The sequence below is a fragment of the Diadema setosum genome, chromosome 8 (assembly GCF_964275005.1).
Source record: "Diadema setosum chromosome 8, eeDiaSeto1, whole genome shotgun sequence".
In the NCBI taxonomy this organism is placed as follows: Eukaryota; Metazoa; Echinodermata; class Echinoidea; order Diadematoida; family Diadematidae; genus Diadema; species Diadema setosum.
The window spans coordinates 23,111,063-23,139,037 of record NC_092692.1 but is presented as its reverse complement, the minus strand read 5'-3'; the positions used below and the strand labels follow the sequence as shown (position 1 = coordinate 23,139,037).

The 27,975-nt window shown below is 37.6% G+C and overlaps 1 protein-coding gene across 1 annotated transcript in view; it reads right to left on the bottom strand.

The window, feature by feature from the left end:
• The window catches only part of LOC140232380 (nuclear distribution protein nudE-like 1-A), a 225,960-nt gene extending 207,757 nt beyond the window's left edge, over positions 1 to 18,203 (bottom strand). Inside the window, exon 1 of the mRNA XM_072312507.1 lies at positions 17,961 to 18,203. Within this exon, the coding sequence (XP_072168608.1) occupies positions 17,961 to 18,046 (86 nt within the window). The 5' untranslated portion in view covers positions 18,047 to 18,203. The remainder of the gene's footprint in view (positions 1 to 17,960) is intronic.
• Positions 18,204 to 27,975: the final 9,772 nt, after the last annotated feature.

Here is a 27,975-nt window from a genome sequence, read left to right as displayed (position 1 = left end):
CATCCCAATTAATGCATTAAAAAAATTTCTTGACGCTTGTTGTTCAATGCTGCAACTATGACAATACATGTAGTCATGTCGCATGATAATGATTCTTCACACCACTGTATACACGATGTGAAGATAATCTAAAGCAAATCAAAAAGATGTGAAAACAAGAGACCCGGGGGTCTCTCTCTCACCCGAGTATTAGGCCGTGGGGTGACCGTGAGCCTCTTTTTCGTTCACGATTGTAGACACGTTCACATGATATATTTTGATACATTGAAAAATAGGAATTTAGAAATACATCATGCATATTAAACAGGAAATGACTTGTTTCCACTTCAAGTCTTGCACATTAACAAAATACATACCAAGGTACATTTAAAAGCTATTTCTCCACACCTTCAAATATTCATATGAGCCACATCATAACGATGCATACACACACAAATGTATGATACACGCATAGAATGTATACAGTACGTTAGGGTGCATACATGTACGTACGCGACAGCGAGGTGATCCACAACACGAATACTTCGTAAACCACAAACAGAGTGTTTGGTTCAGACACTACTGCACAGGAATATCGGCTTTTAAACATGAAAACGCCCATGAAAGCCACCTACCTTCTCGAGACAGTCCAAGTACTTCCCGTATATTCCACGATATCCTCAAATTAAACGTTTGAAGAAATACATCGTGTTTGGCAGAATTAAGCCACACACAGAATCAAGCTTTGCATTGCCAATTTAGCTGTATGTACAGATCAAAGATACTTTTTGTATTTATAACTGGGCAAGTCCAAGATAAGGTCCCCTCAGAAGGCAAAATTTCATCTTTGCTCAATATTGACATGTATGGTATCATTTTGAAGCTCTTGTGAGTTCAAGTTTTGAATTCCATGAAGGAAAAAAATCATATTATATATAATTCATGTAAATTTCGAAGGCTTCATTTGCATAAATGTGAAATACAGTGTTACATATAATTTACGTATTTCCGGCATTTATAAAAATGAATATTTATTCACAGGAAGGCAAGTAATATTAGATTAATATGTGGACTTAAGAAATTCATCAAATAGTTTGACTTGTTATGAAAATTTAGGGATTATTCAATTAATTATCCAAATTAGGTAATGTCCTATCATGAGGACTTTTTTTGAGGTTTTTTCAAAAATTATTATGGTTATTGGAGTGCTATTCTGAGAAGTTCCAATTTATTGTTAAAAGAAGTTAGATACCACAGAAAGAGAAAAATAGAAAAAGAATTATTTTTATCAATTGGGCAATTGAATAATGTTATGTACAGTGGGTATAAAAAAACCCCCACAAGATTTAATTTCAAATTTGTGAAGATTGTGTTAACTTTACACCAAAGTGAGTAGCAAGATCTTAAAGCCACATATCTCTTCTTTCCAATGATATCTTATTTTATTCTTACACGGTCATGGATGGCTAAGTAATCATTCTTTTTGGACAATAGGTCAAATTGGACTTGGGACCAAGTTTCAATTTCTGCATTTAACTATGACGACAATTTTCATAGAGAAAAGCTGAATGTCTGGGCTGGACTTTGTGGAAACGGTTTGCTCCTAGGGTCCTTCTTCTTTGAAAACACGAACGGAAATGGATACTTACAAATTTTAAATGAACAGGTGATTCTTGAATTAATGGAAAATTTTCCTGTGCTACAAAGGGGTGTGTTCAGAAGCCTATGGTGGGCACAGGATGGCGCACCGGCCCATCGACTAGTTGCAGTATTGTAAAAAACAGATTGGCTGAGGTATTTGGAAATCGGGTGATTGCCTTGTATCATGACGTGGAGTGGCCACCACGATCTCCGGGTCTGACTTGTTGTGACTTTTTTCTTTGGGGTTATCTCGAGAGCAAAGTGTTCATTACCCCTCCACCTGACACTGCAACTCTGAGACAAAGAATCACCGATGAGTTTCAAGCTCTTACGCAACCAAGCCCCAATGATTTGCAGGGCTGTGCGCGAGATGGAGAAAAGAGCTAATCTCTGTGTGGAAAGGAATAGTGGCCATGTTGAGGAGCATGGGATGTAATGTTAAAAAGAGGTATCCAAAAGAAGACAATGGAAAGTTGCGATTATTAATTTCATTATTCCTTTTGTTAAGTTAATTTCTAATAAGGTGCATTGATTCTTGCAGTGTCTAAACTTGGTCCCAAGTCCAATTTGACCCATTGTCCAAAAAGAATGATTACTCAGCCATCCACACAATCTTCACAAATGTGAAATCAGATCTTGTTGCGGTTTTTTTTTTTTTTTTTTTTTTTTTTTTATATGCACTGTATAAGACATCCCCATATTGCATCTGAATATACTAGGAAGGTCCCCCAGTACAAAAATGGTTGATGATCCTGCAGCAGACAGCCCAACTTTGTAGCCACTGATACTGTACATAGACACTTAAAACAATACATGTACTGGCCCTTGACTGTTCAATTCTTAAAGGGGGGGGGGGGTAAAATGCATTGTACTCAATGTAAATATAACAGCATTAAAGGGATGGCATAGTTTTCATAGAAATGGGGTTCAGGTTTTTACATCTTAAACATGAGACACTACTTATATGAAATATTAAAGAGCATACAATTCTATTACAGGGAATTCAAAGTTTATTTGATGAAGACCCATTTCAAAATGATGAGATATAAAAGAAAAAAGTTTTTAAAAAATGGTCCTAATAAAAGATGGGACCCACCTTTTATTACCACACCATGTTTCTGGATAGTTCAGCCATTTCAGGCATTTCAAGTTTGAATTCCTCTTAGAATTGTATGCTTTTTAATATTTCATATAAGAAGTTTCTAAAACTATCTTGTAAATCCCCATCTCAGCCAGAACTATACAATCCCTTGAAGTAGAGACCTCTGATTTATTTAAAGGATAATAAAACGAAATATCTATGCAGACTGAAAGACTGCAGCAATGTTATCAGAACACATCAGCAAATATTGAGGAAAATTGGATTTACGGTTGAAAGCCATTCAAAGTTACACATTTTTGAAGTTTCAATGCCGAAATCACTAGATTAAAGAAAAAACAAAGTACAGTTCATGACATTGTTTATGTACAATTATATAAAGAAGATATAAGATTGTTTATGTACAATTATATAAAGAAGATATAAGATTGTTTATGTACAATTATATAAAGAAGATATAAGATAATTTTCACATTACTCATATAAATGCGACCTGCGACAACAGTTTCAGGCAAAAGTCGCAAGAGCAAATTCCCTCCTAGGCGGGGTTAAAGATTTTGACCATTATTTTTGTCGATTTGGACTTTTGCGGAAAGAGAATCTTTGATACGTTTTCTACATCTACACCAAATTTTGTAGCATAAGACTGAGGGGTTTTTTTTGCCGCTCGGACATTGTCTTCAAGCAAGAGGTGAATCTTCAAAGCCTATATTTCGCTTTGTATGACCACTTACGGTGCCGGAGAATACAAACTTGTGTTTTATATCAATGCAAAGCTTAGGAAATGGGAAATGTGATTCAATGAAAAAAACATTTTTATGCATTTTGAAAATTCCCCAATTTTACCTGAAACCGTCGTCACCGGTCACATATGTACAATGACATAAAGAAAATATAAGAAATTCTGCAAAATTTGATTTTTTAATGATAAGTGCATGCGTACACATCCTTAACTTGTTATGGACATACCTATGTTCAGGGTGATATCATTCTTCCTGGTCTTTGAAAGCGACCGGGATCAATCAATACTCTTTTACTATGCAAGAAAAGGGAAAATATGTTGAATTTCCTTCATGCAGTGTTCATACATCATGTCATACACGGTGTTGTTGATAGTCTTCTCATTTAGCAATGGCTGCACCAAAAAGTAAACAAGAGACCCAAGGGTCTAGCGCTCACCTGAGTATCCCAAGTTCACCTTTCACGCAGTCACTAATCTAAATTACACACAGCTCTACCAAAATTTGACCAGGAATTCTCAATTGTAGAAGATGAACATGTACAATTAGGGCCCAAATTTGGACCTCCCCCTACTCACAGTATCAATTTTAGGTAATCACTTCTGGTTCTAGAAAAGAACACTTAACAAAATTGAGATCCTATCCCCCTAGGGATGCTACCTGCCAAGTTTGGTGAACATCCATCATGAGGTTTTCAAGAAGAAGAAAATTGTACAATTTAGGCCCCAATTTGGACCTCCCCACCCCTACCCCCCTGCCCACATGGGGGGCACCCCTGGATCTGCTATCAAACAAACTTGAAACTACAGTCATTAATGTACCAACTCATAGTATTAACTTTCAAGTGTAGCTCTATCACTTCTGATTCTAGAGAAGATTCTTAAAGATTCCTTAAAGGGGAAGTCCGGACGATTATCAGCCGTTTCCTGTGTAAAGAACAATATTTCATGAACCTATTACCCTTTTCCCGACGAGAAAAGACCATCAGATACATTTACTATGATTTTTTTTTAAATAAGGTAATTCTTCATGTTCGAATCCGTCCGTACTATTTGTCCCAGGATGCATTGCCCGTGATGTATCAGGCGCAGTTTCCTCAGCTGAGAGCACCGCGAGCGCAGCCCAGCCACGCATCGATCTCCCATTGCACTGCTGACTGCATGCCTGCCTAGGTGTGCCTTGTTGGCGCTACTGCAGGAGACTGTACACCGATTTAGGAGTGCTGTTGCCAACATGCTGTATTCCTTTATTCAAATAATTTTCGGTATATATCTATATAAAATCCGTCAAAGATTTATGTAAAATAGTCGCAATGTAACATTTTCATTTAATTGAAATATTTATGTATTGTAATACTGCCGTACTTATTAGTGTCCACCCCATCACTTACAATTCATTGGCTATTGTTGCCATCAGAGTGATCAGGCTGCTCAGGCATACATGTACATTTACGTCTGCTGCTGCCAAATGCTATCACAATCCGCGATCGTTTTTTTTTTTTACTTTTGAGTGTGAACAATCTGAAATCAGTCTGTCAATTTCAGAATTATTGCCTCTCTTGTTGTCCGAGACTGTTGAGTATGTCTGACGGTAGTAAATTACGACAGTATACATGTAACTTGAACCGCGGAAGAAACGCCAGTGCCAGCTTCATCATAGTACCGCCGCCGGTAACGGCGACCAGCAGCCCAATACACACAGCGTAATGGGACTGCGTACTGCAGCATTCAGGATCATGATAAGGTAGTATCGCAGATAAATATCACCTTAAAATCGAAATATTTCTTCAATTTGAAGACTTACTGGGCAATTCCGCAGTTAGAGGGACATGACCATAAAATTTCAATTTGGTTTTTTCCTTGATTTTTGTGTTTGACTTCAGAAAGAACACATTGATAAGTGAGGAAAAACTATTTTTCAGGGTATCTTGCTAGTTTTAGGTATTGAATTCACCAATTTTGAACAAGTAATCTTTCAGATTGAATTTCATCAGCAAAATCTCCATAATGGCAAAGAAGATAGCTAGTCAAGTTAAATGCTATTTTCTAGCCACAAATATTGAATTCATAGAGGCAATGCTGTGCTTTCATGGATAGATTAAGTAAAATCAACTTACATGTCTTCGAAATGCAAACGTGTGCATTTCCCCAACCATCGGACAGTCATGTAACGTTACTAACCAAAAAGTGAAATTATTTACCTCCAGGGAGTATAAAGTGTCTATGAATGATAATATTTCAATTTTTCCTGCTGTGTCCAATGACTAACTGAAATATAAAAATAAGTATTACTAATCATTATAGAATTTAGAAATAACAGCAGTCAAAATGTGTAACGTTACTAACCACGTAACGTTACTAACCACAGCCTGTGTGTATTGTAACGTTACTAACCATGAAATAAGTGAATAAGACTCCAATGGACAGGTCCTGGTCTGACAAAATTTTGCCTGATGATAGAGCCAGATGTCAGCTACAAGATTACGTGGTCATACAGTAAAAAGATATTGGCTTTTTTTTATAGTAAATTAATTATGCAAATTTACGCATGAAATCATATTTTCACCTATAATGCCATAAAAAAGACTGAAGGATTGCTAAATTTTTGTGTAAGAGTTCCTCAAGACACATCAAACAATTTTCTTGCAAAAAAATAGCAAAATCAAAATCAGTTTCTTTTGTTTTTTATTGTTTTGTTAATTTCTTATGTATTTTAATGTTTTTTAACCTTTTGTTTTCTATTGGGTTTTTTTGCCAAAATTTGTTGCAGGCACTTTTTCAAGCTTATCTACATTACAATTGATTAATTTCACTGGTCAAAGGTTGAAACAATCTAATTAATATCAAATTAATGAAAAAACACAATTTGCATTGGATTTGCACACGATATCATGAATTTGAGCTGTTTTCAGGTCGACATGCATTTATGCAAAACATTACATAACTGCAGAACGGTGTACACGGACGTCGCAAATTTGGTCTCAAAATATGCGGGAGACTTCAATGAAAAAAGTCATGAGACAATGCGGCAAAATCTTTGCGCATTGCGGAATCGTGGCGGGAAATGTTGGGGGGGGGGGTCTACAGCATTCGCATCATTACAGAAGGCTCACAAGGTGCACATTGAGCGATTTTTTAAAATTTCTTTTAACCACTTCCCATGTGAAGGGGCAATTGATGGAATCTGTGGGCCAGCAGAGCATTTTGTGTGGAAAGTAGTGTTAAAAACAATTGAGGCCATCACTTCAAATTTTCTGTCCCAATTTGAAATTATCATACAATGGTTTGTCACGGTTAATTACGCTTCAGGTACAGCGAACAGATTTTTGTTTTCATAACAATGCAGAGATTAGACATTCAAACTGGTACAAAAGAAAAAAAAGTCCCTAGACTTGAATAAACATGAATTCAACTAATACACTGTATTATTTGAGTTAATGTCATATGACTTAAACTACTTTCACAATAATATAAAACATTGCATTATGCTGGATTCCTATAGTGCAATGACTAAGCACACCACAATTGGCCATACACTGTACACACTACATACCGGTACATTAGTTTTGCTCTTTGATTTCTTTTCCCTTTATTAAAGGTACTCTTGATAAGGAACACATTAACTGTTTTGCTCAATAAAACAGGCTGCTTTTGTGAATTGTACTGTGAGTCATGATGAACAGTGATTGGCAAAGTTATGAAACTGTGGATATCACTTGACCAAGTCTTTAAAAGTGGTACTTTTTTTTTAGTTTGTAATTTATGCAAACTTTTTTTCTAGTCTTTTTTAACATGTACAAGTACAATGGTACTATACTGCATGAGTTTGATGATTGAAATAAGAGTTTCATGTCTTATCTGATGTTTCTTAGCTTTAACTTTGCATTCTCATGGGGAAACATGTAATGATTTGAGTTAACACACAATTCTGTAATCACTGGACAAACTGTAACGTTACTACTGTAACCGTAACGTTACTAACCATGATTTTTGTACTTAATTTTCAAACAAAGTTATAATGAGAAAGGATATTTGGGGTAGATATTGCCCTTAAAGCTAGAAATGAAAAATAAGTGTTGATATATTTCAAGCTATACCAGTTTGAGCAAACGTTTTGTTCAAAGATGCTCATCAATTTTTTATGTCCTTTTTTTGTAACGTTACTAACCGGCATTAAAAGCAGACCTTTCTTCTAAAATAATTCATGAAATGATTTCATTCTTTGCTCTGTTCTAGGTCTACACTAGAATGATCTCTGGTGACATTAATGAGACTTCACATCCACAGATAGAGAAATGAGTCTAATCTAAATCATGAGAATGTCCCTAAAATGTAACGTTACTAACCGCGGAATTGCCCTACTAGTAAAGTTAAAGTATTGAAAACAGGCTTCGGACAACGTTTGGTTCTGCCAATAGTCCCTTTCTGTTCAAATTGATGACTTAAATGTGACTCGGTCGAGAGGAACCTTGGAGAGATACACTGAATTATTGACAGCCAGCACAGGCGCACACATCACACTCGCACAAATTTCATATCCATTGACGACCAGATAAGATGCGCTGGCGGTCAATTCAGTGTAGCTCTCCCAGGTTCCTCTCGACCGGAGTCAAATTAAGTCATTAATTCGAACAGAAAGGGACTATTGGCAGAACCAAGCGTTGCCCGAAGCCTGTTGTCAATACTTCAGCTTTACTTGTGAGTCTTCAAATTGAAGAATCTTTTAAAATTTTAAGTTGATATTTATCCGCAATACTACCTTGTCATGATTCTGAATGCTACAGTGCGCAGCCCCATTACGCTATGCGTATGGGGCTGCTGGTCGCAGTTACGCCGCCGATGGGGAGTATGACGAGGCTGCATCGAGTAGTATTTGTAAGTTTTGACGACAAACTTGTATTGGAGAGCCATCTTGCGCACCTTTCCCGCTCATTTTCTTGGTTCGGAATGGTAACAAAACTCTTCTTCTGGCATTGCCCGGTTTATTAGAACACCCAAACACTTGACACATCGGCATTTTTTAAGTGAAGCAATAGATCATGCCGCGTGCATCCGCTGCGTGGCCGGAACCACCCGGTACGCTACATGCTCGGCCCATATCGCCGTTGCTCAAGCAGGGCTCCCCGAGCCAGCTGACGCTCCAAACAAAAAGCAATGTGGGGCTAATACGTCACGCCGTCACATGATCTTTCTCACCGGCATACAGAAATCGAACAGTTACGATTCAAAATTAGTGATGCTAAAAAATCGATTGTGACGAGTTGGGAGGGTATTTTTCAATGAAACTTAGTCATTATGGTCCTTGGATTTCGAATGTAGATTTTGGTGAAATTTATTCAAAATCGTCTAGACTTCTCCTTTAATTTTGGTAGGTTTGGGTCCCTTAGGGCCCTCTAGATGGGACACGGTGCCCATTTGAACAAATTGAGATCCTACACCCCCTAGGGATGCTACCTGCCAAGTTCGGTGAAAATCCATCATGAGGTTTTCAAGAAGAAGAAGAAAATGTACAATTTAGGTCCCAGTTTGGACCTCCCCACCCCCCTCCCCTGGGTCCCAAGGGGGGCACCCCTGATTCTGCCATGAACAAGTTTGAAACTACAGTCATCAATGTACTAAGTCATAGTATTAACTTAGCTCTATCATTTCTGGTTCTAGAGTTCCAAGAAGATTTTTAAAGATACCTTAATTTTGGGGGGTTTGGGCCCCCTGGGGCCCCCTGGGTAGGGCATGGTGCCCATTTTAACAAATTGAGATCCTAACCCCCTAGGGATGCTACCTGCCAAGTTTGGTGAAAATTGGTCTTGGGGTTTTCAAGAAGAAGATGAAAATGTAAAAAGTTTATGTACGCCGGACGCCGGACGAAGAGCGATCGCAATAGCTCACTTGAGCCTTCGGCTCAGGTGAGCTAACAAGGCAAGTGCCAAAATGTGTCTCGCCCATTCGCATCCATAGAAGAAATTAATGGTTTTCTACATCCCGGAAGTTCATTGACCCCGCCTATGACCTTTGACCTTGTGGTGACCTTCAACTCCCCAAAGGACATTTACCAGCCAAGTCTGGTCACAAACGGACATATATGGATCAAAAGTTATGAGCCATAATTGAAACGCGCTGTAAAAACTTAACATTGGGCCCTAAAAGTTCGTTGACCCCTGTCTGTGACCTTTGACCTTGTGGTGACCTTCAACTCCCAAAGGGACATCTACCATCCAAGTTTGGTAACAAACGAACATATACATCAAAAGTTATGAGCCATTATCAAAATGTGCCGTAAAAACTTAACATTGGGCCCTAAAGTTCATTGACACCAGTCTGTGACCTTTGACCTTGAGGTGAACTTCATGTTTGGTAAAATGTGTAACTTTGTATAACCACTCTTCCCTCCAAATTTGATTGAAATTAAAGTCCTCAGTAGAGAGTTATTCAAGTTTTTGTAGTGTTACAGATGGACGACGGACGGACAGACGCCGCAGGCGATCCCTTAATCTCCCCGCACCTCAGGTGGGCTTGACAAAAATTAATAACATTTCTTCAAACTTTTGCTGATAAGTTCCACTTACATTGCTGCATTATTGCTGCATTCCCTAAATTCATATATATTTGGGTTTTGTTCTCTTTAAAACAAAAAAGAACACATGTAACACACTTTCAATTATATTGGGTACACACTGTTCACCACACACTGCAGAGCTCTATCTAGCTACAACACACATAAAATAATAATAATAATAATAATAATAATAATAATAATAATAATAATAATAATAATAATGATAATAATGTTAATAATAGTGGCTACTTGCATAGTGCACAGGTCCACTTTTCAGTGCTCATGGTGCTTCAAAAATGAAAAGATATGGGTTTGTTCAAAAAGTTGAGACCCAAAGTTTGACACATAGGTCCAAAATTCAACATCAAATTAATGAAAATGACTTAAATACATAATTACATGTAGTTACACTTAGCCATACTATAATATATTTCGTATAGGATTTGCTTGAAAATCCCATATAATTTTCTTGGATGAGAATGAGATTGATTGTAAAATACCGATGTTACATGGCCACTACATTGAAAATGTTTTGTACATGTATCTTTCTCCTTTTCTCCAAGAAATGGCATGAGAACTGTAATTTAATAGCAGGAATATCACAAATTAATACCATCCACACTATGAACCAAGAATCAAATGCTCATGTCCTCAATTATCTCTTTTAGGGAAAATTTGATCTGTCACTCAAAGTTTGCACAAAAATAACACCGTTACAAAAATAATTTTTTTAAAATCTTTTTTTTTTCATATAATACAAGACAGTCTTATGTTATCTGATAATGTGATACAGTGGTAATAGGTTATGGTGAACTCTACATTACTGCACCGAGTAACAGCAAATTTCTTACATGTGTATGTGTTTTTTTGTGTGGCTCCAGTAGTAGAGTGATCTACCGATGTTACATGGACACCATGTCTTAATTTCAAAAGCAGAAAAGGGGGCCTTTTTAAAACAAAAGGATCAATTTTCATAATATACCATGTTAATATAAAGTATTTGAGCCATAAATAGAATTATTCAATGACATCTCATTCACTTCTGTGTACCCCTTTTATACCAGTGTTACACAGAGGACACAGTGTCCATGTAACACTGGTACATGTACTATGTACATGTAGTATGTATCATCCCACAAAAGTTTATTTTGTTGAAGTACTGATGTTGAAGCATTTTTACAATTGTACATTGGATGCTAGGTGATCCTTGCTCAAGGAAAAGAAATCTATTGTCATTATAAGTCTCTGAAATTTTGTACAGCATAATTCTGCAAAAATATACAATGTGTACATGGACACCGTGTCCATGTAACCTTGGTACTTGCCAATGACAAGTTTTGTGCAGTTACAGCTTGTATTGACATCTATCTTTAGTGATTATTTTTGACATGATAGATTAATGTAACACCTCTCAACAGAACACACATATAATTGGGAACAATTCAATTGGAAATTATAGATTTCTATGACACTTTGGCCAATACAAGCCATACCGCCGTTCCGGACGGTGTCATCACAAAAAGTCAATGCCAGATGAAAACTGTTAATGTTGAATGCCATAAGAATTGCATACAAGTATTGTGTAGGTATTGTAACAAACAAATCAGGAGAAGCTGCCCCATAAAAAAAAAAAAAAATTGATAGTCATCAAGATGGATCCTACAAATACTGCCGTTATGCTGGACACCATTCTGACACAGCAAAGTTTGAACACAAAGTGTGGAAATACTCTGACTTTCTTGCTTTCATAATAGACTATGTATATTTACTTGTCACAAATGAAGAAATTCTTTGAATTCATAACCACTTTGGCCCTTCTAATAGTTGAAATAAAATATGTAGCAGAATACCATCGTTACATCTTTTTTTGATCACTGGACACCACATGTAACATTGGTATTGACAATTATAAGACCTATATCTAAAAAGAAAATATTTTTGTTTAGTATGAACTATTTTGCGGGAGAAATTGGCCAAGCAATGGTGTTTGCTTCAAAGATTATTTCAGAATTGCTAGTAACTCGGACAATGTGCTCAATACTCTGTCATCACATACCCTGTTTAAATTTTACCAAAAAAAAAAAAGAGGCTAAAATGACAGTGGACACCATCAAATAAGTACTTTTTTACACAAATTTACCAACAGGGGAAGCATGTTTAGTATTTCATGGTATAAGCCCTCCTATAACATTGATACTCAACACAAAAAAGTTCTTTAAGAACAAAGCACTGAGACACAAAATGTTGGGCAAAATGTTATTGTTGAGTCTGTGCCCAAAAAACCCTGGGCCCCAACTTTTTGAACAGACCCATATAAATACATGTTCAACAAAGAAGAAAATTTTTATTCCAAATAAAGAATACAACATATTCCAATTAAACATACAATATTGTTCCGAGCATTAATGACATACAGCAATTACAGTCCTCAGTGTGAGAGGAACAGATAAGTCTAAGTTTGGATTTGAATGTCTCTGTAGATGACAGTTCCCGTAACTGAATACGGTAGGTACATGTAACTGATTCCACAATTTTGGTCCCGTAACGGAGAAGGCATGATCACCCCATCCATGCTTTACTCTTGGTGTTTGGAGTAACAATGCAGCTGATGATAAATGAAGACTTTGTGTCGGATTGTATTTTTGAACAGAATTACTTAGGTATGAATCTGAATGACTAACTAATAACAGAATCTTGAAAATAATCCTTTTTTCTACAGGTAACCAATGTAAGGAACAGAGAACTGGTGATATGGAATCAAACTTATTAGTAAAAGTTAACAATCTGGCAGCAGAATTTTGCAACTGTTGAAGTTTTGCGACATCCTGTTTTTTGAAGATTACACAATGAATTAAAAAATCCAACTGAGAAGAAATCAAAGCATGAATAAGTATCTCAGCAGCAGATTTAGACAAATATTTCCTTATGAAACTTAAATTACGCAGACCCTGATATTGAACATTCCGCTGAATTTGAGTTACATGACTTTGAAATGACATTTCCTTATCAAATACATGTTGTATGACACCTAAATTACGGGCTTTTTTGACGAGTAATGCAAGTGCTAATGATGTCATGATTGATAATCAACTTTACTTACCATGCATTGTATACTTTGAACCCAATCACAAAAACTCAGATTTATCATCATTTAGTTTAAGGCCATGAGATGTAAGCCAGATTTTCAGGTCTTGCAAACATGCTTCAAGTTTTGCAAGCGAAGGGCAGTAATGAAGACACAGAGGGTTTAAAAGACAAATAAAGTTGTAGAGGATCATCCGCATAACAATGATAACCAATGCAATACTTGCGAAATACTTTACTAATTGGTTGCATACAGAGAAAAAAGCAGCGGGCCTCCAACAGAACCCTGAGGTACACCAAACTTTGTCATAGTTTTACACGAGGTAGAATCACCAATTCTGACATAATGAGATCGTTCACATTTAAGTAGGATATAAAACCAATCAAGGACAGTTCCTTTGATGCCCAAATATCTCAATCTGTGAATCAGAATAGCATGATTGACTGTGTCAAAAGCTGAGCTCATATTCTTAAGCATGATAAGAGCAGTGATGTTGCCAAGTAATTCTCTGAACACAATATCTGTCAAGTTGACTAACAGTGTTTCCACACTATGACCAGACTTGTAAGCAAATTGAAATCAAATGAATCAAACAATTCATTATCTTGTCGATATGATGATAATGAAATGTCACAAGTTTCAAATTAGTGTTTACCAAAATGTGTGTGTGTGTGTTTTTTTTTTTTTTTTTTATTGCAAGTGATTAACAAATTGCTCTGAAATTATTCAGTGTTTTAGCAGTAGCCATGATAAAAATCATGGGCATATTACAATATGTACATACTGAGGTGTGACTCGAAGCAACAACCTCCTGATTGCTAGACAGACATCATATCTACTCGATTACTTAAGTTACATGCAGCAGGTACTGCATATTTATTAAAACTAATATTTGTGTCGAGATGTTTTTTGTTGAAACTGAATGGTAAACTGCCCTTCATCAATGGAAGTAAACACTTTATTATTCAATGTTTTAAGTAGTAATCCTGATGAAAATCCAGGCATGTACACTCAGGTTGGATAAAAATATAAAATATGATTACATATGATTATGATGGTAAATATTTAGGGAACATTGTTTCCTCAGCAATCTGGATCTATATTTGAATAATTGCAACTGATTTTACTTTAATAATTACACAAAATACCCATAAACATGGTTCCACACTCACTAAACAAATGCGGGACAAAGTGTCCCATACGTAACATGTCATGTCTGTCTGAGTGTTGTGACTTTTATCACACCGAGTCACAAGTTGTAGAATAAAATACTTTCAGAGAGTTTTCAGGCTGAAAAAAATGTTCGAAGAAAAAAAAATTTCTGGTCATATATGAATGGCACACATTTTCTCTTCTAAAATATGATTGCGAAGGTCATTTTTCTCCATTTTGTACTTGATTATTCTTCTCCTAAATATCAATCACCATGATGAAGTTCAATATATTCAAAGGCCATTTACACTATTTTTCAGGCCATAAAAGCCTCTGAAATGTCCCATATCCATAACGCATGCATTATCTTCGACTTGCCAAACTACAAAAAAGCATCAAATGGACGAGATTATCAATAGATAAGAGCCTTAATATCACGACAATATAACAATTTCCTTACGGCTTTCTTGCAAACTGAAATAAAGTCACAAAATGTTTGTCTTATGACATGAACTCAAGCTTATGTCCAGACTGTATATTCTCCCCAAAACACAAAATTTGGACTTTTTACAATATATCTTTTTTAAAAAAATGAATCAAACAAAATGCAATTACAGGGAATGAAGCCAGAACTTACTACACATCTTGCAGAAAACCTCATTTGATTTCCTGCAATGGTCAAGGGGAAAGAGGGATCTTTGTAAAGCATGTTAGAAGTCCCTTCCCACCAAGTTTGTAAGGGGACACCCAGTCCATTGTTGAAGTCCTCCGACATCATCCCATGTGATTTTTGCCTCCCATGAACATCAACGAACCTGAGGCAAGAATCCATGACAAAGTCAGTGCTGGGACAAGGACCGTCTGTCGTGCCATGTTTCATATGCCTAAAAAATGCACAGGATGTGTGCATAGTCAGAAGTCTGACTGCAAAACTGAGATATCTGCCTTCTTGGTGTAATTTATACTTCCATTTCCTTACTTGAAAATGAAAAGAAACGAGTAATCACTTTTTCAAGACATATTTTTGTGCGAGAACACTATGAAGAACTTTGTCATTGTACATGTATGGCGTGAACACAATGGAAAACGTGTCTCCTTACAAAATCTAAAGGGAAGGGTCTTTCAACATTCTTTACAAAGATCTCTTTTTCTCCGTGACCAGTGCTGTAAAGCCCCCGTTCCACTATCACGATCTGGACCCCGATCTATCCCGATCTAGAAGATTGGGAGAGATCGGCAAAAACGTACAAGCATCGGAAGCATTGCAGCAACAGTATTCCTTGAACCGGTTCAAAATTTCTTCCTGATCTCCCCGATCAAAACTGACCTATTTTGAATCATAAGGCAAGCGGGGAGAGCATATGGACAGTGTAAACACCTCGGGATGAGCGTAACAAGGTCTTTCTGAGTGTAGTAACATTGGCACAAGAACAGGAAGTGAACTAGACACCAACATGGTCCCGCTGTTGCGCCGCTCTTCCCTGATCAAAGCACGACCATCCCGCTTTAACGCCCCTCTCACTATGTTCTTTACTCTCGTATAAAATCAAGGCCCATTCCTACAACGCTCTCAGTACGCTTCATTACCACTTTAGTTACACTGTTTCCGCTTTAGCTACGCTGTCCATATGTTTTCCCAGACTAAATTACATGTCTTCCGCTTTCAACGCTCCAAAAGCGACGCAACCGATACGCCGGAAATTTTGCAGCCAAAATGTCTGCCAGAATGAGAAGAAGATCACAGAGGTCGAGCGACAAAACACTATTTACGGTTGAGGAGGGGGAGGATGTTGTCGCTGCACCTGTCGAGGCAGATATGAAGAAGGAGCGAAAATTTGCGAAGAAGAAGAGATGAAAACAAAGAAGAGAAGAAAGCAGCCAGCAACCCACAACGCGAAGAAAGAGAGACTGCACGTGATGCTAACAGAGGAGGAAGAAGAGGACATGGCAGAATTTTGAAGAATATGAAATCATCTACAACAGGAAGAAGACGGCTGTAAAAGCAAGGACATCAAGAAAAAGCCTTGTTAAGATCAATAATGAATTGCTACAGAAGAACCGTGAGTTGAGAAGCCTCTCCGAGGTCCACAGTATATCTCTTTGGTTCTGCATGGTAAAAGTTGACCGAGGATCGACAGTTGAATCAGGGTACATTGGGGCACATCGGGCACTTTTCAGCTTTCCGGACGGGGGAACAGCGTGATAAGGTTGTATAGATCGTTCAGAGCGTAAATACAGCGTGCATAGATCGGATAGCATCAGCAGCATCGCACTGACAGCGTAATCAAATCATTCTAAAGCGTATCTGCAGTGGCAGAGATTGTAAATTCTCATTCCTGATCATCGTAGTAAGAGCGTAGCAAGCACGTGTTAGTTGTAAATACATGTACAGCGTTCTTAGAGCATTCTAACATCGCACTGTGTCCAGATCAACTGTTTTACCCGATCCTTCCCAATCTGAGAAAATTGAGAAAACAGCATAGTATTAGTGGAACAGGGGCTTTAATTGCATGAGGTTTTCTGTAGATATATTAAATGTGTGATAAGTTTTAGCTCCATACCCTGAAATTTCATTTTGTTTGATTCATGATTTTAAAAGTTAGATCCTATATTGTAAGAAGTCCAATTGTATTTTTTTTTAGGAGGGGGAGACATGGTAATTGGTATTGCACATAGGTTCATGTCATGAGACAAACATAATTGCGACTTCAATGTACAGTCAACATAATATCACATGAAAGTGCTACAAAAATCAAAACCTTAGTGTCTTTCCGTCACTTGGCCCACGTCCACAGCCTAGAGATATTGCAAATTCACCTTCCACATATTCTTGCACTCTTACCTCAGAACATTGCATAATTAACTTGGGAGCTGGGGACATGGCATCCATTTACATATTCCATCATACTGCATTACTGGTTTGACTACTGTAAAAGTGGATATTTTCTCGCGACTAATTTTTCGCGCTAGGCCGGGTCAGAAGAGTTTCGCATGTTTTTAATTCCGCGGAATCAAGACATCACGCACAGGAACGTATGGCAAGCAAAAATATTTGCGTGTTTTTATTTTCGCGCTAGTTTCTGGTTGCGCAAAATGCGCGAAAATTTCAACACCGCGAAAATTTCCACTTTTACAGTATGCAGTTTTGAAAAAAAAAAAAAAAGACTTAAAGCTCTACTTCAGATGGTCGATCACTTCTGATTCTAGAGAAGAATATTTGTGAATATTCCATAATCTGGGAGGTTTGAGCCCCCTGGGGCCCCTCAGCTGCTAAGGGGAGCATGGTGACCATTCAAACAAATTTGAGATCCTTATAACGTTAGGCCTAGAGATAGAGTCTAACCAGTTACCCCGAAACAGTTAGCTAAGTGGAGGAGTGCTACCTGCCAAATTTGGTGAAAATTAATCATGTTGTTTTCAATCTGGAAGATACTGGGGAGGGGATTATGTCAGGTAAACTTTATCTAGAATTTAGTAGAAATAGTTCTAGGGTCTAAAAACCATCTTTATTTCTAGATTTCTAACAAACCGCAGACCAGACCCTCAGTTCAGTGATCCATAGAACTCTGTTACACAATCAAGTCTAAAAGCCAAAATCTAAAATATTGTTAGATGATCAAACTACATAGTACTAACCGTGCTAACGTTAGTAGATATAGAATTTCTAAATGACATGATACAATGTCTTGAACGTTAGAGGCCTCAACTTTACCTTGTTTTTAATTGATCCGCTTTGTCCTTCCAAAACTCTATCTCGTCCATATGAGAAGAGAATGTCGGCAGCTCGTCGTCATCCATCCCTTATTAAACTGTCGTCGAATATTCCTATATGTTTCTCGCTAGTACCGATGATCTAACTGTGTTAGAGTAGTCATAGAAGTATTACACAGTTGGACTCGAAGGCGGAAGATAACGTGAAAACTGATCTACCCTAACGCCAACGGTTAGAGTCTTATACGTGACAGGATCCAAACGTCGACACCAGTGTACTGTACAGTAGGAGAACAGCCAGCCAGTGAGAACCATATAGGCTACAGTATGTATGTATACATACTGTACTTAGTTAGGCTACGGGCCGGGCGGGCAGATTTAGAATACTAGTAGATTCTACTTGTACTAGTAGATAGATATGATTGCCCTGAACAGAAAGTGGAGTAGACTGTAACGTTACATGTAAATTTACTAATTACAGTAACGTTAGATCAAGATTGAACAGCGTATCCAGTTGTAGGTGGTACGGTACTAGGTATCTACTTATACTAGAATTTCAATCGCGCTCGCACAAAACGTACGAGAGATGGGTACGGGTACCGGGTACGGCTTCACATCACGGCGCTATCTAGCTGGAGCTAGCTAGCTGTGCCGAAAAAGATGTACAGTCCGATCCTACAGAGATCGAGCGAGAGACATCGACAGCCATCGACGACGTCATTCGAGTGAGTACACTACGCGTGATTGCTGGCTTGACGATTCGACCTCTAAGGACCCCAACCATGGATATGACGGCCACAACCCTAGACAGCTCGGCCGGGTCGTGTGTGTGTGTGTGTGTGTGGAACAGTTGGAATGCATTTCATGATGCATGCTGAGGATGAGATGTGATTTTTCTTTCTGTCTTGATTTTGCCGTCTCTGCGAGTTATTGTCACATCGTTGTCGTTGTTTTCCTCTTTAGGCCCTATTTAATTGCTTCTGCTTCTGGGTGTGTGTGCTCGGAAATGATCTCATTTTTTTCTTTCTTTCGAGAAACAAGTAATGGAATATGCCCAGTTGCCATGAGCAAACTATCATGTCCCCGTTTGGCGGGCATTTTGCGAGAATATAGTTTATGTGTGTTAAAAAAAAAGAAAAAACGGATTTCGTTTCTTTGGTTAAACAAAAGAGTCACAATGTAAGATTGACATTATTTTGCACAATGTTTGTGTATACTGCATTTTGTCTTGGTATAATGTAAGATTGCCATTATTTTGTACAATGTCTGTGTATAATGCAATTCTTTGTCTTTGTATAATGTTTTGTTTTTCTGTGTATGTAGGTCTATAAGTTTCTTAAGTATAAGTGAAATATGATTTATATGACCCGACATGATTCAAGGGACACATTTTCAATATTTCTTGATATAGTTGACTAGTTTGATTGACTATAAATGATTTACTGTCATTATCGATGTTGAAGAGAGAGAGAGAGATTATTGCAGTATATATAGGTATTAAAATCAATTTGCTTTTCAGTGTTTTTGAGTTTTATTTGTATTGATTTTTTTTTTCATCTCATACCCAAAAAAGTATGTTTGTGCTGGTGTTTGTTGTAGACATTCAAACCTTTTTGTTTTGTTTTGGTTCAATTCTATTCACTACGGATTGTTCAAAGTGAAAAGAAGTGATAGAAATGTAGTTTTTGGCGTTTTTACCTGCATGAACTCCAAACCAAGTGATTGTGTAGGCTATACAACACCGCATTGGCATTACATGTATTTAGAAGGCCTATCAAGCCTTTGCAGGAATATAAGAAAAACAATAATAGCAATTGCATCAGAAGTAGGAGCAAAGCACATGTAAAGCCGCTTGATTGATAAACAACATTCTTTTGTACTATCGTTCAATAAATAAAGCAAGGGAAGGTAATGTATAAGGCGAACTGACCCGTCAGGCGTGAGTGCTGTCATCACTCACTTGTAAAAAGAAATTGTCATGCCTCTGTTTCTTCTCGAATGCATGAATATAATGGTTTTATAGCAACACAAGGCAGTTTGATTAGAAATGGATATGTGTGTATTTAAGTTATACCCCGTTCCCACTGCCGATCAGATCAACTCGATCAAGCGAGATCAATCCCGATGACCTATTTTTACCAGAGCAATCCCGACCGAATGCTCGATCGTCCTTCAACACGATCCCTTCCCGACCGCTATTCGATCTTGTACGATCCACACCCGACCATTCTCGACATCTCCAGAATCTCTCCTCGACAACCACATAGCTCTCTACTCGAACATCCCAACCTACACACAATCAATACACGATCGCTACACGGTCAATACTCGATTTCTACTAGACTTCTTAGACCAGCTCGACATGACACGATCTGTGTAAGATCTTGCATCGAACGGGTCGGCAGGTTCGTACAGTGATCGAGTGAAAGAAGAATTGGTTACAGTTATTCGTTTGGTTATATACAATTCAGTATTTACACTTGAATACGGCATGGCCCAAAAGAGTGCTATAAAACTGACTATTAATTGCAAAAGCATGAATGAACGAAAGAAATGATTATCTTTGGTATAGGTTTTCCCGGCCAATTTCGCACTTTTGTCAGTCCATTTGATAAAAGGTTCATTCAATTTAGCGAAATCCTCGTCACTGCACATTCTGTCATTCAAAATTGCAAGTTGCTCGTTCAATTAGCATTCCGATCCATGAGATTTGCATATGTGCCTTTCGAATTCGTAAAACGGGCATTCAAATTAGCTCAAATTGGCACGTGCTCTCCAGTCATTCAAAATCGCCAGCACTGGCGAAAGGGGTACTTCAGTCATTTAATTTCGCATATGGGCAGTCAAATTCCTAACATGTTCAATCAAATTAATGTCATGTTTTTCTTTTTTGAAAAGTTGATAACATTTAAACGCGTATTTGTATGTGACTTATTGTGTCATCCACGCACTGTTAAGCAGTAAAAGTATCGTATTTTTGATCATTACTCGAGTCTGCTGTTCTGTAACGCCCCTTTTCTTTCATACATGCCATTTTAGGCCTACATGTACCAACACTGTTATATAGTTTAACTTCATCTTCTTCCAGTCATGACGGCACAAGTTAGATACACACGTATTACAATTTTCTCAAGGGGACAGAAAAAGAATTATAGGAATATTTGATGATCATAACCTTGACTTCCTAGAACTGGCCGACACACGGAATAAAGCGCTCAACGGCGAGATAAGTTGTGGCCATGCACATATTGCATTATCTTCGGACTTGAAGAGTCACTAAGCACATTAAAGAAAAAAAAAATGTTGCCAAAATGTCTAAAATGAGTACGAAAATATGAAATGTAATGACGCTTGGAAAACAATAACTATACATTAAAAAAAATAAAGAAAGAGCCAGACCATAAACATGCGTGCTAAATTGACTGCAAAAGATGTTAAATTGATTGCCAAAAATGAATTTGAATGAACGAGAGCAGCATGCCCGTGATCACGTGACTATATCATTCTAAACTGAATGAACGAATAACGAAATGGTGCTTGTTTTACGAATTTCAATTGAAAAAGTGTTAATTAGAATGAGGCTAAAGGTAATTTGAATGCTCCAAAATGAATTTGAATGAAGAGATCATAAAATTGAACTACCGAACATGTCATCTGTGCTATATTTTGCTAAATTGAATGCAGCAATTAGGAACTGGACTGACAAAAGTGCGAAATTGGCCAGCAAAACCTATAGTTGATAGAAGAACACTTCCTATTTTGAAACCGCAATCATCAATTCTCGCGCAGGCGTTTCGATTCTATAGTCATTTTTCCTGAAAAACGATGATAAAGACTGATCACTCTGTTTGTGAGCCACTCAAAAAGGTACCCAAAAATGCATTCACTTGCATTCATTCATTTTATCCGTTTTCAGTAGTTATTTTGTTATCAGTTTTTACGGCTTCACTATCGCTCAGTCAAGTAGGATATCAGTGCCCAAAAGTTACAGATTTTGTAAATCACAAATTTTTATGGAGATCAAAGCTCCTGCACGAAGATTGATTATCATTGTGTCAATTAGAATTTGAGGTGTTTTTTCCTATTGAATAATGTAAGGATTTCATTCAGTCGCTCATATCTTTTTAAATAAGAGACAATTTTGTAGCACTCTGTCTGCCGGGACACCATATTTTAATAGGTTCGTTCGTATTATACATTCAATATTGGCATTGGATATGAAGAACAGCAAATCAAAGTTTGATGTCTCATTAAAAAAAAAAAAAAAAAAAAATGTTACACCGCCACGCTTCGTAAGTGCATTACATATAGGTGGGCTGAAATTAATTTGGTCTAAAATGAAACATAGGCCTATATGCCCATAAATGCACCATTATATAGAGTTAAAAAAATGACTGTTCTGCAACCCTATTGAGTCGTGTTATCTTTGTCATTGTTGTTCTCATTATTTAAGAATGAAAACGTGAATGAAAAATATGTATGTATTCATTGATAAAGTATAAGCCCAAGAGTGTGTAAAAGAAAATGCATGTATCACATTAATTTCTAAATTCATGAAGTGTGCTGATATGTGGAACAGAGTACATTATTATGAAAATTAAAACAGTATAACATTTTATATTAGCAAAAATGATGAAAATCTTGGTTGTTTATTTTTTTTGTCAACTCATCCCAGCCAATCGATATCAAGGTGGACTTTAAGCAATGTACATACAACTCTCAATAAAAAATAACATTATTAAGCGAAGCAAAAGTGTAATATCTACGTAAATAAAAGTAAAGTAAGTCACTGAGCATTTATGAATCTAAGTTACAACTACTGTTTTAACACGTCAGCGTAAGAAAAAGATTTTATATCAACGTAATCAACTTTAACTTTGAAACAGACAAGCTAGCAAAAGAATTCAAGAAACAGTTCTCAGTTTATAACTAAAGTAAATAATTTCTTCTCACGTTACAGTCATATTGCCAGAATACCGAATTTTTCTCAGTTTCAGTCGTGTTTCCTTTCTTTCTTCTGAAATTTTTGTCTGGAAAGTCTAATTCTGCCATGTCTGTTTAGGATTTGTTGTCTTTTCTCTCTTCGTGGCCCTTTTCTTTTCTTCAGTGGGCCAGGAGTGGCTGAAGATACTGACGACATTTAACTTTTTAACGTGACCAAGGACTGCATATATTTTTCATGAACAATAAATGAGTGTTAAGAAAGTACGTCTGCACCTGCTGTGCAAGCACTGTCAAAAAGTGCTCGGTATTTGATCGAGTGCCGGTCGAAGCATGATCGAGTTTAGTCGAGTATCAATCGACAGCAGTCCTGTATCGGTCGTGTAGCGGTCGAGTTATTCATGAAACTGATGAATCCTGGATCGAGATGATCTAAAATCAATCGTGTAGCATTCGAGTATAACTCGAGATGATCGGGAACTGAGCTCGGGGAAAAATCGGTCCCGACCACACTAGATTTCTATACGACCGATTCCCGATCAGCTCGATCTCTTCTCGATCACTACCCGAGCTGTTGGTGTTCGGGCTTCCTACTCGAATATTTTGGACATGTCCAAAATTATCGTGAAGGAAGCAGGAGCGATGCCGATCAAGGTAGATCGACCCCGAATACCAATGCCGAGCGAGCCCGACCAGGCCAAAAAAGCTTGATCGGGATTGATCGAGTTGATCTGATCGGCAGTGGGAACGTACCATTAACAAATCCAGGGAAACTAGAAAAGGATTCTGGTCGTTTGAACAGGGTCGAGTTATGTTAGAGTCGAGTTGACACCACGCACCGACACGCATCGGTCACAGAACCCGGGTGTTTGTTTGTTTGTTTGTATGTATGCTTGTTTGTTTTCTTCCCCCATTTCAGTTTCGTTCTGGGAAACATTAACAGATTGTAAACGTTTCAACAATTATTGTGGCGTATGTCTTTGACAAAGGCATCAAAACACATCTAAAACTTACAGCAAATCAGCAACAACAACAACGACGACTTCAGCCGGGATTTGAAGTCATCAATGACCTTAATACTATACATACTTAACATCCTAGCTGATTGGATGGCCATCGGCGGAAAGAAGGACTCTGACCAATCACAACTTAGATAGCTTCGCATAAGATACGTCTGCCGCTCGCAGAACCAAGGTTGCCAGAGTTGTTACGCTTTCCAGCATAATTTTAGACGTTTCAGTATCTAGCATTATGCTAGGCATAATTTGGCTTTTCTTAGTATAATTCTGGCATAGTAATTACAGAAAGAAAATCTCCAGGATCGAGGTCTGTGTACTGTATACAGTACCTTTTTTTTTGTTGGTTTGTTAGTTTGTGAACTGACTTAATAAATATTGACGAAATTGACAATAAAAAGTCGTGAAAATGTGTTTTACGGTTTTGTTTTGCCGATTGAGCGCCACGTAGCTGGGAGTATAGAATTTGAGGCCTTTTTTTTTTTTTTTTTTTTTTTTTTTTTTTTTTTAGCTTTTCAGCCGATTGGGCATCATGAATAGCTCATCGGGCACCACGGACGATTGGGCACCACAATGCAATTGGGAACCATAATACGATTGGGAACAACAATTCAATTTTATTTTTGTTGTTGTTGTTGTTTTGTTGTTGTTGCTTTTTTTGCTTGTCAGCCGATCGGGCACCATAAATTGTAGCAAAAAAAAAGTGACAATTTTTTTGAAATTATTATTATTATAACTTTATTTTTGCTTGTCAGCTGATGAGGCACCACTATTGGTTGTTGATTATTATTAAGGTGACACACTTTTCATGGCAATTTAACATAATTCTAATTTCAGGCCGCTCCAAGCACAATCCCATGTTACACAGTCTAGTGAATTGTTTTGGTTTGGTTTTTACTATGATAGGTTTTTTTTTTCTGTAAACCATCTTTTATTTCACGTACAGTGTACAAAAATAAAATGTATGAAAATCAGTTGAAGAGATACATAATTATTTATATAAGTATTGTCAATGTCGTAGCAATCCCCATCTCGATGAAATCTTTGAAGGCTACTCCGTGGCGGTATAGAACGTTGGATGGTAGAAGGCTTCAAGAGAAACTTGAAAACGGCAGGAACATGCTTGCCAAAACGTCGAGATGGGTGAGCCCTTTTCAGGGCCCATACCCAAGAAAGAATATGTGGTGCACCACCCAACCCCCATCTCACTAGTCTATGCTATCATGGCGACCATGGCGATCTGTGAAAAAAAATGGTAGCACAATCGCCCTCCAACTCCATTTTTGGCCTGAAAGGCAATTACAATAGGGTTCTTCACGCTCAGCCTGCGCGTGCCAGGATTATAGCAGTCTTACGACTCTGTCAAGTTGTTGTCACTCCCAGGACCAGGCCAACGAATCGCGCTGCTCCTGCGATCAAACGGATCATATTATTGCGATATTCGTACGCTAATCACGACCTCGCTACAACAGAGGTACGATCAGAGCATCATCGGAACCCATCATCACCACAGCCACCTGATTGTGTACATCATAATGAGTACATTAAGGTGTCTGGACAATAACGATTGTGTGATCATGTATCGTCACTAACAAAAGAATCGTTTCCCTCATTTCACTGATGTGCTTTTTTCAGACGGAAATGTCTTTGAATAAATAAAGATGACGATGAGCAGCAAAACCTGAGAACATGACAAATTCTGTGTCAAAAGATGGGTAATTGCTGATTGGCACATTTTTGCACACGCATTTATTGGCTAATGGCAAGATATACATGTTCTCTACCATATACCATCCCTTTTTGCTCTGGAATAAGCTGCGCAAAAGTGAAATATTGAGATCACAAATGACAATCATTCTGCCAAAATGTTAGCTTTCTTTTAAAAACTGCCTGCTTCTCTCAAGCGAAATTGTTTGAGGCATGATTTCCTAACATAAACCACAACTGCACATTCACTTTACTTGATTTTTGTGAGTTATTTTCTTCTGTGCATATAGTTTTAGATTTCTCGAATCTCCGTCTTGTTTTTCTCCCGGCTTGCTGGCGGTGACGATGATGGGATCAAAGCAGTGAAACATGTTAAAATGTCTTTGTGGCGCTTATAAGATGTACAGATGCATGAATTAATTAACAATACGTTGTTAATGTCCTTGTATATTAGATCCATGGCCCGGCTGATGCTACGATCTAAAGCGATCGGGATATGAATTTGGTTACATGATTGAATTTCTTCAGTCACATGTCAGTGTCAAACCAGGGAGGTGTAAGAAAAGGAGAGACAACTCCTGCTCTTCTTTGAAGGATGCGCGACACCGCCGAGAAGTTATGCGCTTCACTACAGGTGAAAATCATGGTGCTTTGACAAAAGAGAGCATCAATAATCGGGACTAGCGCTCTCACATCTAGAAATACTTGCCCTTACTGCATTTCGCTCTCTCTCTTTCAATGTGATGGCAACAATGAATTTGTGTACCTTGAATTGGAGCAGCGAATCAAAATGCAGTGTAAAACTGACAATTTTAACAGCAAATAGTTTAAAAGCACGCTGGTGCACTCTTTAGCGGAGTACTTTATTTGAAAGATCAAAATATCCCAGATTAAAGGATGGAAAACTAACATGCGGAAATGTGCGCATTAGAGAAAAATATTACGTTTTTAAGAGGGCCTAATTTTCATTTCATTTCGATTTGCGCATTACGAAGAAACGAGAAATACATGTTTATAATATTGAATTCTTTCCTAAACTACTCTTAATCAATTCGAGTATTTCATTTAAAATTTTACGGGGGAATAAAGCTTGTAATTCAACGAAAGGTGAAATGCGTTCTTCGTCTCCGAACTTCGCCTTGCAACTATCAGAGCGGTGTAGAACATGACTTCAAAGCGTGCAGTCTAGCATACAGGGTAAAAGAAGTATTTCGGTCCTCATCACGACATTTACAAGTATCATTCCCTCCAAAGAACGAAATATAAATGCAGAAATTCCCTTCATTATCCAATCCGTAGTCCCTCAAAATTCGAGCTAATGACTTAGGCCTAATGATAGTGAGTTTAAACCATGTTGTGTGATATGCATGAGATTGCTCACAGCTTCATCCACAGAGCCCTCCCCCCCCCCCCCCCACCCTCTCTCTCTCTCAGCTCTTCTCCTGGTTAACGATGTAGGCTAATATACAATGATTCTCCATAAAACAACCAACAGAAATCATTGTAGGCGGTCAATAAAATCATTTCTATACAGTCATTAAAAAAAGCTGCAGAACACTAGGCCTATTTCTTCTTTTGGGGGTTATCTTTACGTTATTGTTTATCTACTTTTTTGGTGGTGGAAGGGTACCTTGGATCGGGTTATCAACACCTCTTGATACACTTTGTGAGCTTTTCACTGTGTTGGCACTTTTAAATTTATGAATTATATGTCTCTTTTTTTTTTTGTACTGATCATTATAGACGTGAACATGTTATCCTTGGGTCGCTGTGTATATTTTCAACGACACGCATGTAAAATTTCACATTTCTTTGGTACATTCTGTTGAAAAAATGAAAAAAAAATGAATTTGAATTCGAATTTGAATTAACAAGAACCAAACGGATCTAGTATTTATTGTTTAATATAATGCGCGGACATGGGCAGAACGGCCCTTTTGGCTGAATCATGCCGTCCTGAAGTAAATGAATTGAAATGAATTAAAATGAAATTAAAGTGTATTATTATCAACATTCATCTCCTTAGTATTATCATTATCTTATTACAGTTGGGATATTGTCGCCGTCACCTATACATTTTCACATTGATCCCCGTCTAAAAAACAACGTCTCTTGCTGATTACAACAAAATTAGGTAATCAGCAATGTTGATTATTCTTGCCCTATAATATTACTGAGTAAAGTGGTCATATTGTGTGTGTGTGTGTGGGGGGGGGGGGGGGGTGTCAACGTACATTAATCGCCTTTCTTGGCCGCAATACACAATCATGTCAGATCGTCTCTCTTCTGACAGTGGCCGCAAATTTTAATACCTCCAGGTCTGATCTGAGGACTTGTCTATATACCCCAATG